The sequence below is a fragment of the Phodopus roborovskii genome, unplaced genomic scaffold (genome assembly GCF_943737965.1).
Source record: "Phodopus roborovskii unplaced genomic scaffold, PHOROB, whole genome shotgun sequence".
Classification (NCBI taxonomy): domain Eukaryota; kingdom Metazoa; phylum Chordata; class Mammalia; order Rodentia; family Cricetidae; genus Phodopus; species Phodopus roborovskii.
In genome coordinates, this window is record NW_026126549.1 from 21,731,980 (window position 1) to 21,751,242 (window position 19,263).

Genomic DNA, 19,263 nt, shown 5'->3' on the forward strand with positions numbered 1-19,263 from the left:
TGAAGGGTAAATCGAAGGGCTAGTCTGCTAACCATACACGTACTCAGCACAGGAATCTTTCAAAAACAGTGTTGAGCTACATTTTGTAAACATACTTAAGTCTCAATAACGTTCATTTCAAAATAATAAATGAGAAAAAAATGTCAAGAGGAAAATTTCATCCTCACTCAAGTGAGGTTCTCTATCATTTGGCATCTCTTTATGTCCGGGAGTGTGTTAGATACTAGGACCAAAAGTGACAGCCCCGTCCATTACAAGTCCTCCAAAGATGAGACAGCATAAAGAATTTTGAATAGATAAAAAGGCCAAAGACATACTACATTCAGTAAAAAGGAAAAAAGAGAAGAGAGACAGAGATATCAGGAAAAGCAGGCCCTGAGGAACATGCATAAGCTGAAAAGATGCACACACCTCAGGGTAAGAAAACAGTAATACAAGATAACCTCAGACGAAGACTCATATCTATACCGCAGGAAACAGGCAGATGTGACCCAGAAAAGGGTCAGAAAGGAGTTGGAGGAAGGGTGAACACCCTTAAAAATGCCAACAGTAGACTGGGTACTAAGGACTCTTTTCAGCCTCGTAACATCATAAAAACAAAGCTTAAGGTGGAATAGCTGTTCCCAATGTTTGGGAAATCACAGACTACAAAGACTGAAATCTATTAAAACAATCTAATGGACTGAAACCCGAGCTTATATAAAACAAAAGGTAATCTGTCTGCAGTTTTTGTTTTATGGTAAGGTTGGTTATGTTTCTACTGTCCACACAACAAAACATACGCTGAATTCACAAGATATGCAAGTCACAGAACATAGACATTATTTTCAGTACAAATGCAGATTTGTCAGGACACTTTCAGAACAGCGGATTTTAATTCAAGCCTAATGTACAGCATTACCTGCGCAGTTCCTCATGACAAAGGTTCTCAAGCTGATGCAAAGGAAGTCTTTGAACGGCTGTGGCTTAGTGAGTCTCACCCACTTCATGTACAGGTGCCTTAGCATCGGGATGCAGGGGATTTCAGGAACATTGACCCCTGAAGCACACACACAAAAGAACAAGACCATGACAAAAACACTCAGCATTCTATACAGTATGTTCAAGAGTCCAGTTTTCAGTTGACAAATCTATCCTTCAAGGAGATCTATAATATAACTAGAGCCCACCAAATTTGGTTTATGCAAACAGGCTAATAAAGAACTTTTACAGAAACACTATTATAATGAATGGGACTTAAAATCTATTCTGGATTTAAAACATATAACCCATAGTTGTATCTTACAGGATGCAAAGTAAAAGTACATTTCTGAAAGTACAATTGTGAAGATGGAGATGAGTTACACAAATACTGTATGGCTGTCAATGGCCACTACTGCCCCATCAGTAAGAAAGATATATTTCTCAGCTAAAGCTAGCTAAGTTTTTATATTATGCTTTGTAGTAGTCAGCAATTTCAAGATACACCTTGAAGTCATTTCAACAATTGTATCCATCTCAAGCATTTGTAAATATGTGGAATAAGCCAGCCCAGCCTTGAGAATAAAATCTGACAGCTATTTATTTTAATACCTCAAAATGTTAAGGATATTTTATGCCTTTGATGAATCATATCTACAGAGAACTCAACTTGGAAAAGGACAAGGGTATGCAATGGGGAGGTGTCAGCAGATATGGAAGAAGAAAAAGACTGACAATTGTTAATCCTAAATGGAAGGAGGTAGCTTCAGAAACGTGCTCCAACAACCAAAACACTGTATGTTAGACAAAAGACTATGAGAAAAATCTAAGGGTCCAAGGTGATGGTACTTAACAAACAGTAGCTAAAAAAATTAACACAATGCTGCTTTTATTGTCAGGCTACTACAAGAATAGCTAAAGAAAGCAAAATCGCAGAACTTTAAGAGATAAATTCTGCAGAATGTCCCTCCTATCACTTACTCCTGATTACTCCTGAACCTGTCTTCTCAAAATTGCAATGTACTTTAGTTTTTACTATGTAAACACACCATATGGCAACAAATGGGAAATAAAAATGGGGGTAAGACCAAAGGGGGAAAATCAGACGAAGCAAAGAACTCACAAATTAAAGTTAGTGTCTACCACAGGTGGCACTGCCCGCTGTTAAGAGAGTCAAAGGGCAAGGCCAGAAAGATGCAAAGACAGCTATCTGATGCTCAGTCCTACTTCAGCTTAATTAAGCCGATAAACAAAGGACAATGTGCATTTCTTCACATTACCACCATACAGTTAGTACAAAGCTATGAGTCAATCACATAACTAATTCAGTCCAGTGAAACTTACCAAATACTTATATTTGCAACTGACTGGTATAGGCACTATGGAGAATGTGAATATGTAAAAAATCTTCTACCTTAAGGTTACATTATAAACTTCAGATATTACAGAAGTAGACTTTATTACTTACAAATCCAAATATTTGAACCCTTACTCAGACTTACTCAACAATCTTACAAATAAAGGGTCTTTACTGTCCTTCTATACTCATGCATACAGACTTAAGCCCTACCCCACATTATCACTCAAGTCCTCCTATGATTACCTAATCCTGTTTTAGAAATTCCTGCATCCTCAGAAAATCCTCAATATCTGTAGTAATTTTTGGAATATAGCATATATTCAATACTAACATTAACAGTATAACAAAATATTAATAAAGTATGACACTGAAAATATTTCAGCCATTTCCTCAGTCTGTAATGGCAGCACTCAGGAGCTGGAGAGCAAAGATGAATAGAGACCTCATGGCCAACATGAACTACACAGAAGACCATAACACGTATTTTGGCTTAATGAGAAGAAATTTAAATAAACTTTAAAAGTCAAGTTGCTAAGTTTCAGTAGCTAGAATGAGTGCCAGACAGCCTAGTAAAACACAGCCTGTGGCTTAGTGTGTAAAGTCACTTGTTGTGCAATAAAGGCACTTGACATGCAAGCTTGATGACTTAAATTTCACCCACAGAGCCCATTTAAAGATGGACAGAACCAACTGTATACGCTTGTCCTTCAACCCCCCACATGTGGCACATACACACATTACATATACACAGACAACAAAATAAAGTGCCTCCTCTCAAAAAGTTGTATTAGAGATCCCTTCTCAAAGAGGCAAAATCAGAGTAAGGGCAGCATTCTAGCTTGAGAGAATACAAAAAGATAAAACATGGCAACAGACTGCTTAAAGAGCCACATTTCCCCTTGAGAGATCTTTAAGTAATGGAGAATCTAAGCTTTCATACAAATCTCACAAGCACTTCTTTTTCTATAACCAATCAATAACATGATCTTAAAAAATACCTAACTGTTTCAGTGATTATTCCCTTACACAGAGTTTCAAGGCATGACAAGTGAACCAGAAAGCAGGTACTCACCAACTAAATGCAAAGTTTGGATTTTGGCTCCTATGGGGATTTTCAGTTTATTTTCAGGAGGAATTGGAAATGCTCCGTTACGATTACGAAATTTCCCCAAAATATGAACATGCGGCATATATGTCCAAATGGATTCTACCAACTCCAAATGAGATGTTTCTACACCCTAGAAAATAGCACCACGGCAAGCATAAGGAAGGCTTTCATTCCGCATCCAAAGCGTCTCTTTCTGTACAAGATACTAAATATGCAATGGGACTTAAGAAAAGTTTATTAAGCATGCAGTTTGCATGTGAGTGGACAAGCTCCACAGTCCTTCTGACCCACTATTTTATCACCCAGCTGATACTAAGCATTCCACAGCTGCACTTACCACCAAGTTGGGGCATGCTTGCAAAGCTTCTAGGACTCCTGGGATGCTGAAAGCCTCATGGCCCCTCACTCTTCGCCTCTCGAGATATCTAGGGTGAAGGCCATACAGCTGCTCAACATCTGGCATCTTCTTCAAAAGCGTGAGGAAACTGGAATCTGTGAAGCCTGAGAAGGTCAGAAGCCTTTAGAACAGGGGCATTGTCCGTTCATCAATATGTACTACGTACTTGTAAGAGTCAACAAAAATTCAAACAGAAAGGGGTCCCTTTGAAAAGCTAATGGCACAGATGAATAAACTGTTGCAACAGAAAATATGCTAGTGTCATTACATGGAAAATGTACCGCACATACTACTTGCTCAAGATTCCACTGCATGCTTAGCAATCTTTACAACTAACGTTTTCCATCTAACTTTTTGTTCTGGCTACTGTCAAGGCATTTAAATCTTCACCTAACAACATGTGTTTAGCCTAGATAATATGGACTTATGGATTGGAGGATGGTGGGGACTACTCATCACATTACCACCTGTCTTTTTTCCTCCATAGCTACTATTCTAGAAAAACATCCAGGCGTCTGCAGAATATGATCCTCACCTTTAAGAAATTGAACATTTTACTAACTACTTCACCCTATTCTAACCATTTCCTTGCAAATGCTCTTTTATATGTTTAACTGTTACTTCCCACTATTTCAGACAGTTCATTAAAAAGAAAGAAAGAAACAAAGAAACAAAGAAAGAAACAAAGAAACAAAGAAAGAAACAAAGAAACAAAGAAAGAAACAAAGAAACAAAGAAAGGAAATGGAGGAAGCTGGTTGAGAAAATAAGAACAATGGAATGGGAGCAGATGCTGAGATGCTGAGAAACTGTATCTGAGAGGCCAGTTGTACTATGAAGCAGGAATTAACAGGATGCAAACAAGGATGGGCAAGCTTCCACAACAGGAACGATTGGTTAAACACATATGGAAACAAGTCACAGGCATGACGTGTTTTCTATTACTGGGGCTTCAGAAGGTATGTGAAAGCCAACAGTTTGCTCACTGATAACCAAAATATTAAGTTTCCAGCTGAACCAAAGCACTGAAGTTTCTTTTAAAATTGTTCTATTTGTAGACGGCTAACCCAGAGTTGCTGACTACAGAAATCACAAAGGTAACTAGGAAAACCAGGCATGGTGGTGTGGCCTACAACCCCAGCACTTGGGAAGGGTCAGGAATTCAAGGCCAGTCTGAACTCACCAAATACTAAGTTTAAAAGCCAGCCTGGCCTATAAGCAATTCTGTTCAACAACAAAGTAAACAGTAAGAAGTACCATAGACGTTACTTGCTCTCTATACTTAAAATGGGCCCCATTACTCTCTTGTAGTGTTTATTGGCTAAACCATTTAAAGTTACTACTGAAATGTTTTCTCATTGGCTATCAACACAATGGATAAAGTAGGTTATCACCTCAGGTACAAATGGAAAAACAGAAATAACTAGCAATACTAAAATTCAAAACTTAATGTGAGCACTACCTAATGTCAGCCTCTTTTTACACAGATTTAACCATCATAAATGGAAATTAAGTGAAATAGGATATGCTTTCAAAGAGATCACATATATAAGCCATCAGGTACTTCTATTAAGATCCAGGACTTTGGTTAGGCTTGGTGGCACCTGCTTTAAATCTCAGTACTTGGGGCAGATATAGCTGAGTCTCTGAATTTAAGGCCAGTTGTCTGTATACTGAGTTCTGCCAGCCAAGGCTACATGATAAGACCCAGTCTTAAAAATGATTCAGGGTTCAAACTCCAGACTAGACCAGCACAGCATTACACACGTTTAATGTGATCTTCTCCTAGGCTACAGACTGAATGCTTCCATTTTCTTTTATATTCACTGCAAAAATGAAAAGCTTTGGGCTCTTGGGTATTTATTACAGTTTGAAAATTGGCCATGTGCACACAGATTCTTCCCTGATATGGTAAGTGGCATGATGTTAATGCAAAGCTTGGACCACACAGGGACTCTGCTGTCCTCCAGAATCCTGCTTTCGGCCTCTGCTAAAGCAAATCTAACAGAGAATGATGGAACTATTTTCATTCTGCCTTGACTGACTTCTTGCCTACTACAAACCATTCCTGTCTAGAAGTAGATGAACACTTTCCCTTCATACTGCTTCCAAAGCCAACCACAGACAACTGTGTTTTGTTTCTTCTAAGCTAAGTTCTAGCTTGGCATTGCAACAGTCTTTTCAAGAATGTATATGCTGGTGACTACTGTGTATGAATGGTAAGAGTTCTGAGGGGTCTCTTGAAAGGACACAGCAATGAAGCTGCACAGTACAGTACTCTAAATGTAGTCTGTTTTGTGTGTCCAGGAGAATGCAACAAGGTATCTCTTCAGCCTTCCATCTCTGTGCTTTGGCTCCATTAATGAGTTTGTGTGCCTCAATCCATGTTCAAAGTCTTCAGGCTGAATCTTATTTTTCAAAAGCATGATTTTAAAGGAATAGCAAAGCACAATAATTAACAGATTACTGTTAAATAAAAGGCAGCTTTTTTTTTTTTTCACTGCTATTTTAATAAGGATACAAACTAAGGGCTTTTTTGTGACATTCACACATGTATATCACGGATACCTCATTCCCCCTTTTTCCCCCTAGACTCACTTCCTCCCTCGGCTCCACACCGTCCTCCCATTTTCATGTTATAAACCAGTCCCCAAACAAATAGTAAGTAAATAAACTGAGTTCCATGCTACTGAACCATTTTTGTTACATTTTGACAGGGTGAAAATGTACCTTAAAGCACTTTCCACTTACCACTTGGCATATATTCCCACCACCGCCCTGCACAGAGATCCACAACTCTGACAACTCTCAGATACAGAGTAACTGCTTCCTTTAGCTTCCGAGAAAGACATTCCATGCACATGATATCCTGCAGGGGGAGGTACCTTTGTAATGGAAAGAAATATTAATCAAGGATGCATGCAGTTTCTCTCCCTCTACCATGCCCCTACCCTTCAAATGATGTGTGGTCTTAGGAACATGCAGCAGCACTTTAAGGTGAATATGTGTAAGGTCATTCAGCTTACAGTTTTTTTAGACATTTATTTTATGTGTAAAAAGGTTTTGCTTGCATGTATATATGTGCTTAGCATGTACACCAGTGACCTTGGAGGTCAGAAGAGAGTGTTGGATTCTTTGGAACCGGAGTTACAGATGGCTGTGAGATACCACTGGATGCTAAGTATTGAATCTGCACCCTTGGCAAGAGCAACAACTGAACCAACGCTCTACCCCACCCTACCCCCATTTGGCTTTTGAGTAAATATAGGTGAGTCAGCAAGTAGTCAAGCATCCAAATAAAGCACTGAACTCTTTCCATGTGATAGCTGATAAAACCTGCAGCACTTCCCATAAGTTTTCATGAGCAAGAACAAAAATTTAATAAATAAATAAAATAAAAATAAGCATACCAAAAGGCAAAAACGAAGTCAAAGAAGAAAAAAAAAAAAAAAAAAAAAAAAAAAAAAAAAAAAAACAAAAAAAAAACAAAAAAACCTCAGCACATTTTAAGGCAAGGAAGAAGACAGCATAAAGAATGGAAACCTGAACACAGCCAACATCATGGATCACTGTTCCTGTACCTTCCTCTCAACTATCACTGCTCCTTTATTTCTCCACCAATAAACACATATGCACTAAGTTATGGCAGTATTGCCACACATTTGGCTGAAGTCTTTCCTGTGACATCCTCTCTCTTCCCAATCTTCTCACTTCCTTCCTTAAAGTCCCAACCAATCTATTTCTATTAACACCAACATATACTTTTAAATAGCAGAAAACCTCCCCTTTGTCTCTTAAAAGCCCTCCACACACACCTAGAATGTCAAGTGGAAGCTACCTTTTACTCAATGGATGTTGTATCACAACTGCATTACAAGGTATGCAACCAGCTACTCTTTTTGCCACACAGCCCAAGTTGTCGAGTTTCTTTTTTCTCCTCTGTGCCACCCTGTCGCTAGTCCTCTAGCTAACAGCTATTGTGACAAGGAGGCACCAGTTACAAGGCTGCTTTCGGCTGCCACTGGTCTCCTAGATGAATCTGCAACACATTTCACTGGTTCCTTCAACTCTACCTATGCAACAGCTATATAACAAGTTCCCTGTCTTCCATTATCTGCTGGAATCCTCACTCATCGGGCATGTTATTATTATGCCATTTTAAAAGCAGCCACAACAGCCTCAAAAAAGCTAAGCCTACAGAACTTCCTACAGCTGGTTAAGTGCAAAGAGCAACAACGACAACACGCAGCAGCTGATTCTAATTCCTAGGAAGCACGCTAATTCTAAGACAGAGGTCTATGCGGGGCGGGATGTTGAATATTTTCCAGTTGTACTGTTTTCCTACCACTGGTCCTTCTTTAAAGCTATTAAAATAAAGAGAATAAAGTCAAATTAAATTTCCACCAAAAAAAAAAAATATTGCTACCCATAACCTAACCTAATCAACTCTTTAGAACTCAAACAATTTTCAGAAAATACATGACTACACATCACATATGCAATGAAAAACACTGTTTGCTTTTTAAATCAAGTTTTATAGCATTCAAATATTTGTACTATTATCCAAAATATTTGCCTGAGTTACTTTTATAAGTTTGAGCAACTTTAAAAAGTAACTCAAGATTATGCTTTATCAAACTCTCCCTAGAAAGAAGAAATGTGTGTTTTTCTATGATAAATGTGGTTAAATCTAGAGTTGAAACAGTACATAGGGAGTGGGTGGGACAGGGAGGGGATGAGTACATGCTGAAAACATTTTATTTGAAAAATAGCATAATGAAACCTAATTTTTCATAAGCTAACAAAAACCATATTATAAAAGTATGTAAGTACATTTTGTGTCTACAAAGGTAAGGTTTCTTAGGGGATACCAACTCTTTTTTGTCAAGACTATGTTAAGTAATTACTATACCATCACAATAGGAGTCCTCAGATAAAAGAATTTTAGAAGCCTACAAATAAAACGTAACCTATTTATGCAACACACTCCCGTAAGCTTCATGGAAAATTTTCTAGGTAAATAATCTATCTAATGGAAAACTTAAAGGCAGAAGAAGAAAAAAAAAAAATAAGAAATGAGCCATGTGTAAGAAAGGGAAATTTTAAGTATTGTGTCACATGTACCATTAACAGAACAGAAAACAAAGACAAACATGGTAACTATGAAAAACATGTTAAAATATAAGAAGCAGAGGACAGAGTACATGATCATTAAACCACATATTTACGCCTTACAATGTAATGAGTACTTTGAATCCTAAAATACCTCTGTCCCCATCATTGGTCCATAGGTAGAGACTGGTGGACCAAGGATGCTGACTTGGGTCTCGTCTCTACTCTGAGTGGCACGGTTACAGATAATGAATAAAAGAAAATAATGAAAATAAAAGAAACTAAAACATTTCCTTTCTTGCTTTAAATAATGGTTCTAATGACACAGTTAAGTAAAAAATATAACTTTAAAATTGGAGGCTCAACAGTTAAGTGCACTTACTGTTCTTCTAAGACCAGCTTTGATGCCCTGCAAACAGCTCATATCATCTGCAATCTGCAGCTCCAGACTTAAGGGATCCAACACCTTCTTCTGATTTCACGGGTACCAGACTCTCACACATAACACACAGACATACTTGCCACACATCACAGAGACAGACATGCCAGCAAAACACTGTTGCATATACAGCAAAATAAATAAATCTAAAGGAAAAACAAAAGCTTGTAAAACAAGTTTGCTCTTAGTTTTACATTTCAGGTATGAAAAAGTGAGGTCCAATAAAAATCTCACCTAAAAATATGACAAAGCACTTCGTGTGACAGCTGATTCATATAGTCCTTCGTGTCATCTGCTGTCATTTCCTCTGGGACCTCACTGTCCACCAGACAGACTTTAACGCTTTTCTTCCGTGGCCCCATTGCTGTGCTGCCCTTAGTGTCACAGAACAATCGCCTCTGGTTTTAATTTCAAACACCTAAAAGGCAAACAGAGTAGAGGAGTGTACAGCGGCACACCAAACTCAAACCCCAAACTGTCCCTATTACAAGTGAGTTAAAATGATGTTCATTTGGAATTACTGATATCAAAGGCCTAAAATACTGATGTACACCATATTCAAACTTAGAAAAGTATTAATTTATTCTATTGTAAAGACAGAGTATCATTCCCCGAAGAAGAGTTGAGATTATAAATATGAATTATTTAACATGAATAAAACCCCCAAAGTAAAGTCCTATTTTCTAATTTGTATTCTGGGGCTTCCTAACCTAGCTGGTTTACTCAGTATCTCCAGGCATCAATTTCCTAGGTATGTAAAGTAAGATCATTAAACTAGGTAACAAAACTGCTTCTGGCTGAGAGCTTATGATTCTAAACATGCATCCAAAATTAAAGTGTAAAGAGAACTCACAGGCATGAACCTTTCGGCTATCAATTGAAGCTGCCCCCTCATCTGTGTGCCATTAGTACCAAGGAATCCAGCATTTCATAAAAGCTACCCCAGCCAGTAGAGATAATAAGGCTCTCAGTTGTGATCTGCCACAAATTATTGTTTCCAGGACAGGAACCTTTTAAATTCTCCATTCTCCTACCTACAAAGTGAGGACAAACCATACTTTCTGTGAATAGAATAAAATCAAACTATAGACTATCTCCTTAAAAAAAAAAATACAAATTTGCAATTCTGGAGGGAATATTCACTTTTACAAAGCATATACATTTTGCTTTTAAATAAAGCCTCAGTAAGAGAAGAGTAAGAGAGAAGGAACATAAGGTGAACAACAACATATTTTGTTTTGTTCTGTTTATTGGAATGTATGTGGGAGTAACACCCAGACTAACTGTCTGGCAATAAGTATGCTATTGACGGTAGTCAGATATGGAACAGTTATGAAATATAGATCCCTTCAGTATTCATGGGGTTCTGTGGACAGAGTTGACAAGTGAAATGAGATGTATTCCGGTATTCTTTAATTCAGACATGCCTTCAAAATACTTCCAGTGCCTGCAGTAAGCCCAGAGTCATCAACAAAAGACCTTGGAAGCCAGTGAGGAGATAAGAAATCATGCAAATGACCTTAGACCTCCAAGCTGAGATACATACTATAAAGAAAGCAAATAGTTTGAAAGTAGCAGAGGTAACACACCAATCTCATTCCCTGCTGGTTCTTTGAAGGGAAGGACAATTGAAATGACATCTAAGGGATGATCAGAAAAAAGGTCAATAAGGAAGTAGGGAAGTTAAAAAAAAAAAAAAAAAAAAAAAAAAAGGCATTCTAGGAAGTCTCAGTAGCATGTGCATGCATGTCCTCGAATGGCTCCCAAGGAGTTGGGCCTCACTGGGGCAGACAGAAATGCTAGAGCCTGGTAGGCTGGGGTCTCAGATGAAGAAACCACAGCACCCCAGATGCTCAGTGTGTTTACAGAGGGAACAGGGAGACCGGGCTTATGGCGTACAACTTGACACACACACAAAGTCTCTGGAGAGGAAAGGAATTCAGGCTTATACATCCAGAGGCAGGGCGGGGTATGGTGGATGTTTTCTGCATACATTATCAACATCCATGCATGGACCAAAAGGGAAGGTTTTAGCATCTCCCTCTGGGTCTAAGGCTAGGGTCTTCATGAATGTATGTCTACAACATATAATCACTCAGGGCCTCACACACGCGGGGGTTTCTCCACTCCTCAGGCATGAACTCAGGGAAGGAAACTTACTGAAAAAGCAATGGTGTTAGGATGAAGAGGGTGAAATGGAAGTAAGACATAATGAAAAGCCAGCAAAAAGCCGTCAAAGGGAGTACTCACTACACTCGGGAAGCCTGGGTACCTCAGTGGAAGGACACGGCTTCCTGAAATGCATATAGCTCCAAAGGAGCTTCTGCAATGAATAGGAGCAAATCTAGTCTAAATGAATCCTATATCTTTGTGCTTGTCTGTCTTCTGCTCTTCTTCCCTCACTGAATAAAAAGTTCTTGGTATCAGCATGCTTGCCACTGCTTGCGTTCCATCAACCATAAAGCACACTCCCTAATCGGCTGTTTCTCACCAGTCACAACCCAGGAAGCAAGAAAACAGGATTACAGAATTATGTGTAAGTTATCAAAAGGCACCTAACAGCATGGGTCTAAAGAATCCCGCAACCAGTAGAGTTGCTAGAGTAGACAAAAGCGAGAGTACAGTGGGTTTGTGACATCTATGTTGGCTTCTTGGAGGATGATTTACGTTATCCACTTTATTATGGCTATCAGATTACTGGTGACAGAACCTATGAAACTGTCTAAAAAATTAGACAAATCACAACCACAATTTCCTGCTTAGTGTCCCTTCTCCCCACCTAAGACTTCCCATGTTGTGGTAGCTCCTGAACCTACTTCTCATCCTTGGGTTCCGAAGTGATCCTCTTCTCTATGACCACTCTTGTTTAATTTTGTCAAGTGATATTCTCCTCTATGGCCACCCTTTTGTCTCCTTTGCCAGGTCCTCTGGGAGACAGATTCTCACTGACCAACTGTACCCACTCCTAAGGCTTCAGCTACTACAAACACAAACACAACATATAACACACATTGTCCTCTCTTGTGGATCACTAAACTCCTAAACTATAAACGCTGACCATCCTAAACACACCCAGATCTCTCACATTCCATTCTCACATTCTCAACTACTAGTTTTACATGCATTTCCATTGGCTTCTGGGACTCTATCAAACTTCATCCAGACCACTGTGGTGAATGGCTTTCTATGTGGGACCCAGCAGTATAATATCAGGCCTACAGCAAAAGCCAACCATAGTTCAGGCTTTCAGGAGGTTAATTCCTTTACTAAATGATTTATCAGCCCACATTTTACAAAGAAGCTACAACTATCGTTTCAACACATTCCTCTGATTTCTTACTAAGTTAAAAAAAATAAAGTCAAAAGCAAGGTATAGACTAAGTCTCAACTATGATTTTATCTAGATAAGAGTAAATGCAAATAGGCTTGTTTTTGACAAAATATTAACGGTGGTTACTTCCAGGAAATGACAGCAGATTTGAACTTCTTATTTCATATTCACCTCAATCATTTGAGATTTCAGAATGATCATGCTTATAGGATTTCTTTAAAAATTAAAAAAGAAAATCAGTATCCAGGAAACCCTGGCTTCTAAAGGGTAAGGAAGGATCTTCTGAATCCAGTCTCAGCTACTTTTCTCATCTCATCTTCCATCCCTTACCTGTGACTCCCTGGCATACTCTGCAGGACCAGAATCCATTCAACTTCCTAAACATGGATCTTTCCTTATATGATATCAATTCTGACTGGAATAGCCATATTCCTTTAGTCTTCCTCACCCCTTCTCCCTCATCTAGAAAACCAATTTAGCCTTCAAATCCAATTTAAAGTTTAGGTGTTTTGTGAAAACTTCTTTCATATGTATTCTATGGAACGAAAGGTAAAATTCCACAGCAATAGTATAATGGTCTATTGGTCACATTTCTTGCCAGAAAAGGGTCTCAATCTCACCTCCAGGCAACAAGCCTTCACTTGTAGTAAATCCATTATTCCATATGTATCCACTAATCATTTCAAACTCCAATGAGCAGCTTGCTACTACAACATTCAATAACCTCAGCAGTAAATAGCATCAGAGTTTAGCCCAATAAAAAAAATACACATAATACCTATCTCCAGCATGCAAAAAAAAAACATCAAAACAATACAATACAAACAAACAAACAAAAATCCTCTAAAACAGTTAACTCATAGAGCCCAATCTAGCCAGGGGCTGTCCAGATGTCCAGAGCAATCCTCCCGGTAATAAACGACAGCCCTTCAGATGACATGCTCCTGAGTGTGTCAGGGCCCATAAATAGCTCCGTTTCTTCTTGGCTTAAGGTCAGAGAGTTCAAACCTATCTCTACTCTTCCAAAGTTAAAGTCTTAACCTAAAGATCTAAGCAAAGGCTTCTGTAAGATGTTTGGTCTCGGTCATGGATGTCTTATCTAAATAACAAGAGACTTGGTCTGAGGTATGGTTACTATTAATCTTCAATGCCAGAGAGGCTGGAGAGATGGCTCAGCAGCTAAGAGCACTGACTGCTCTTCCAGAGGTCCTGAGTCTGATTCTCAATAACCTTCAAGGCCAGATAAGAAGAGATTTAGTCGTGTGGTTACCAAATGTTTGCAGAATTAAGGAAGAAAGTCTATTTCTTCCTTTTATCATGATAAATCTTTTCCCATTTCCCCCTTTTTGGTTGGAGTATTTAAGAATGTTGAAGAATAAACTTGGCACATTCAGTATTCACTGGACTTCCCTCTTGACTCTATTCTGTGTCTTTGTCTTTTCCTTCGCATCTTTACCTGCTATTCCACAATCCACACTCCCCCTCTCAGGCAAGAACCTGGCAAGTTGGCTGGATCTGACTGAAGCTCCGCAGAGACGGGTCACAACACTCATCTCCCCCCCCCCCCCGCCCCCACTGCATCTAATGCACTTAAAGCACCTTCCTCCTTTGACAATTTCTCTGATTATGCATTATTATTTTGCAGGGCTCTTTCTGAGCCATATTTAATAGTTCCCAGTGTCCCATATATTTGTCCAATGGATGCTTAAAGTTCTAAATTAATTAGCATTAATATAACTAAGTTTACAAAATTCATTTGTTTAGAACTCAAAACTACAGAGATGTATACAAGACAGCTGTGTTCGTCAAGCCTATAAAAGTATGTAGCCTATAATCTGTATTTAAAACCAAATATCAGCAACAAAAGAATAAAAATATCTAAACTATCAGGACTCACAGGGTATTCATAGCTCTTACATTATTAAGCCTGTAATGTGTTCTGGTAACTACATACTTGTCAAGTATGAGAGGCTGTAAGGAAGACACCAGGACAAAGGACAGATCTTTACATCGGGAGGTTGCCAGGGGAGGGCCTATGGCCAAGAGAAAGCCCTCTCTAATATAACCAAGTACCTCTGGAAACATCCATGAGAAAAAATGTTCTTTACTACAGGGTTCATCTATTTTTCCTCAGCCCATTACATGTTGACAAAAGACAATTCTTCAACTCAACTGGACATCATCTCACTTACATCAAATATCAAGCTAAACTTTGCTGAGCATCTCCCGAAGGTGAAGAAAATAAGCAATTCATGATACAAACTCCCAAGTAAGGAAAACAGCTATCTGGGAAGGAGACTATCATGTTTTCCCTTCGTGATGAGAGGTATTAAAAAGAAGAGGCCAGGCAGTGGCACATGCCTTTATTCCCAACACTCTGGAGGCAAAGACAGGCGGATCTCTGTGAGTTGGAGGCCAGTCTGGTCTACTAAGCTATGGAGAGAAACCCTGTCTTGAAGGGGGAGGGGGAGGAGGAGAAGAAGAAAATGGCAGTAAAGATGGAAGGAGACTGTCATGATTAGGCTTAGCCTTTATTTTCCTTTCTTCCCACAGTTCATTCTCCCATACTACTAAGCATATTGCTTCTCTGCAGAAATGCCAAGGTTTAAGTTTAAGGAGTAAAAGGTTAAAAGAGAGGGTCTATCTACCAGCAGCAGAAGAGAGATGAATTGGAGACCTAGCTGAGTCATGAGGGTGAGGGACAGGCGACTATCAACAACACATGAATGGAAATATGTGAAGATGGTATTTTAAAATACCAAGCACTGTCCCTAAGGCTAACAACTTTTGGGAGATTTGGCTGGCTTTGAATCTGTAAGAAATGTTACTCTGACAGAAACAATAATAAATGCCTGAATAATACATGTTGAAGGGTCCTCAGAGACTACCTAGTCACACCGATAGCAGTTTGGGTTACAAACTCATCTGAGAATATAAGAGTGGCGCTTCTCTCTCCTACTCCCATGCCAACAGAATTACAACAAATTTCAGAGGCTCTTTCAGAGGAGCAAAGAACCAGAGTGTGTAAATCAGGAAGTCACTTGTCTGGGATCAAATATTCAGTGGCAGAGTTCAAAAGACTCAGACTTTCTGGCCTACACACCATACCTTGTGACTGTCAGTCCTCAGCGTCCCACCACAGCTGTCTCTCCACATTCCAGAGCTACAACACAACGCCTAGAGATGGGCTTCGGGATGCTCCTATTAGAATTCTGACCATACCCTTCTTCACAAAGCTAGGTTTCCACAGTAGCCCAGAGCCACCTGGGTAGTCCATCATCATGCCACAGAATGCCTGTATACAAAAGCTTAAGCACTGGAAGCTTCCATTTTGTCCAGGCATCTAAGCCTGGTTTCTTTGCCAGTGCTCTTGAAACTCTTTCTAAAACACGCTTTGTCTAAGGCTCCTCTTCTACTTCAGCCATGTCCTCAGCTAAAAGGACACTGTAATAACCTGACAAATTCATTCGGGTTGCTCACCAAACTGTGCCTGTCTTAAGCTTTAATGTTCCAACATTCCCTTGTCTGTTATTAAATTCTTTTAATTGTGTAGTTCCAGCATAGATTTTATTGCAAACTGCAGTGCATAATTCTGAAATCACCTGTGACTACCAATAGCTTACCTCCTGCACTCCCTAAACCCTGACAGCCTTCCTCTACCTGAGCTATCTTGTCAGCATCTTTATCAGGGCCTACTAATTAGAAAGGAGCAATTACACCTTCCCTCATCTCACAGAGGCATTCTGGAACACATATTTGTTTCATACTAATACTTCACTGAGACGACCTAAACTAACTTATCATGAAACTAGCCAAAAATGCACATCTATTAAGATTTTCTTTTCACGATTCTGAATCACTATCTCAACCTGTATCTAATCAATGGCAATTCTCTTTAAAAAGACTCCTTTCTCTTGGTTACTGGCCTCTACTCTTTGCATGATCCCCTCACTCATATATTTACTATTTGGTAAGTACAAGATGGCAGCAAAGCCTTCCCAGGTGACTTATCCTCCTCGAGATAATTCTTAATCATCTACATTTACTAAGATCAAATGACAGCTCATTTCCCTAAAAATCAAACACAAACACAGAACAAAGATCCTCTGAAAACATCCCAATGGTCTTAACACCGCTAAGGTCTTTCCTTCCTATGGTTTCTAATGCCTCTTTATTTTCTGTTGGCTTCAGTTTATGTCATAGTATCTTTGCAAACCACTTAATTAATAGTCACAGAACACTTTGTGTATCTACTCTCTTGCCTTGAAGTGTCATCCATCCATCACACTTCTGATTTAAAAGGGGAGTAGGGGGCCAAACCTATTCTAATGAAAAAGGCAAGGAATCCAGTTCAACTTTTACTTTACAAATAATGAAATTGAGTACCACGATGATATACTGTTTATCAGGAGGCAAAAGGTACTATTTCTGAAGTAAGCATCTAGGCCTTCAATTCTAATTCAAAACCAATTTTTGTATCACCTAACTTCAGTGAAAACTAGTCTTCCTTTTCACTTATGTTACATCCTTTTATATAAAGATAAAATGTGTACCTCAGGCACATGACCATTTAAACACAGTGTTGTCTGAATTCCATCTCTGAGGAGACACAAATCTCCCTTATGAGGCTCCAGTGACAAATTAAGATACAATTCCACCAAAGTTTACTCTAGGGAAGTAATGTGTTTATTAGGCTAAATAACAGAGCACAACCGAGGGACTACTTACAGGGGCCTGGGGGCCTCAAAAGCAGCCAGACTGTCAAGTCTTCACCGAGTATGGATGACAGCTTCCTCACAGCTACCCATGGAGTCCTTCCCCCTTCTGTTAACCTTTACAGACTATATACTTAAGTAGCTCCCTACCAAGAGGCCATGTGCAATTAGGGCAGAATTACATACAAATGGCCAGGAGGTACAAGAGGTAGAATCCTCAATCTCAGATGAGGGTCCTATAACCCATCCCCCATCCCCTCCTTCCATGAAATGTCAATCAACAGCAGGCCCAATGCAGGGTCTTTTGCAGGAAGTCAAAATTCTGGCAATGACAGCTGTTAAGCTTGGAGGACAGCGCTCTACAGTATGCACTACAACACCCTTCTCCCAAACACAGTACAATAGCAACATCACAAATTCTGACCAGAGAAGACTGTCTTTTCAGTCAACTAAAAACGGAATTCTCAAACAAAGTTAAAATTACATGAGTAGACATTTCTCAGTCTGTACCACACACTACGTGCTTCCACGTTCCAATTTCTCCCACCTCCAGAAAAAAAAAAAAAAAAATCTTAGCTTTACAGAAATCCTATCTATCTCCCATTTGTGACTGGGTTGGGAGTGGGAAAGGAGATTAAGCCAGCAACTAATCCAACACCTTTGCTTTGACTGATGAGAAAAATTCAGGTTCAAAACAATGAAGGGATCTACTCAAAATAACCACCAAGTAAACAGCAACATTGGGACCAAAACGAGGGTCTCCAAATTTTCACACGATGTATTAACCGCACCATACTAGGGCGTTCCTCAATTTACTGGCCTAAACGACTCAACATTAAAATCGTTGACGCCCAGAGTGTGTGTTGGCGGAGGGGCCCAAAGTCAGGGCAAACCTCTCACTTCGTTGATGAAACCGAGACCCAGGGAAGGCTCTGCACGGCGGAATGGAGGGCTGGATGCCTTACAAGCAGGCCCTGCAAGGCCAGACTACATATTCAGACACTCCTTTCTCGGTCGCTCTAGGCCCCAAGAGTTCCAGAGCCCGAGAGTGAGGGTCTGGGCGGTGGGAGCCCCGGACCCCTCCACCTGCCCACAACCGCGCACCTCCACCTTCGCGACGGCCTCCCAGGCCGCGGCTCACTTACGCCGGCCCTCCGTCTGTTTTTGTGGTTGAGAGGGACCGAGAAACGCGACAGACTCTTCCTGCCGCCCCCACCTCTACAGCGCTTCCGCTTCCGCCGCCTCTAGAGCCTTCGGAAATAGTGTCACCGGGGGATGGGCCTGGGCGGGCCCCCGCGGTGTCCATATTGGGTGTGGCTATGTCCCGGCGAGGTAGCCATGTTCAAAGTGGCTTTTTTTCTGAAGCTCAGCAACCGGCCCTTCTTCCGGTGACGTAGAAGTTCCCCGCCGGAAGCTCCGGGGACTCAACTTCACTGGGGATGATAGCCTGTGGTTCTGTTTTTGCTTTGGCTCTTTTCGTCGTTATCTGCGAAGTGTATAGGTGCAATAAAGATGTTTCTCTCCAGAATTTACTTAACTAAAAATAGGACCCTTGTTTTCGAGGGGTGTGGGTGAGCGGAGGGAAGCAAACATACTATTAAATTATTCCTTGTGTGATTTCGAGCACTGTCTTTGCATGTATGCGGTTTATAATCTCTTGAACGTCAAGATCTTCATATCAGTGTTTAATAAATGAGAGACACTGGGCCTTTGGCTTACGAGCCGAAGTCCGTTTGATCACTGATCACTTGTTTTATGGCTAAATTGTCACGATGTCACAAAACTGGATTGACATAGATTTTTAATGTACAGATCCCTTGTTAATGCATGTCCTGTAACTAA

General features: G+C 39.9%; 1 protein-coding gene across 3 annotated transcripts in view; it reads right to left on the minus strand.

Moving 5' to 3' along the window:
• Fbxo38 (F-box protein 38) overlaps positions 1–18,712 on the minus strand; it is a 45,275-nt gene extending 26,563 nt beyond the window's left edge. For 2 of the 3 annotated variants that reach the window (XM_051201100.1, XM_051201098.1), the window contains exons 1-6: positions 18,567–18,712; positions 9,610–9,793; positions 6,576–6,709; positions 3,766–3,929; positions 3,393–3,558; positions 902–1,039 (exon numbers count right to left, since the gene is read on the minus strand). In XM_051201100.1, the coding sequence (XP_051057057.1) occupies positions 902–1,039; positions 3,393–3,558; positions 3,766–3,929; positions 6,576–6,709; positions 9,610–9,737 (730 nt within the window). In that variant the 5' untranslated portion in view covers positions 9,738–9,793; positions 18,567–18,712. Of the gene's footprint in view, positions 1–901; positions 1,040–3,392; positions 3,559–3,765; positions 3,930–6,575; positions 6,710–9,609; positions 9,794–18,525 lie in introns of all 3 variants that reach the window. The other variant, XM_051201099.1, reaches the window with a different exon arrangement.
• Between the last annotated feature and the right edge of the window lie 551 nt (positions 18,713–19,263).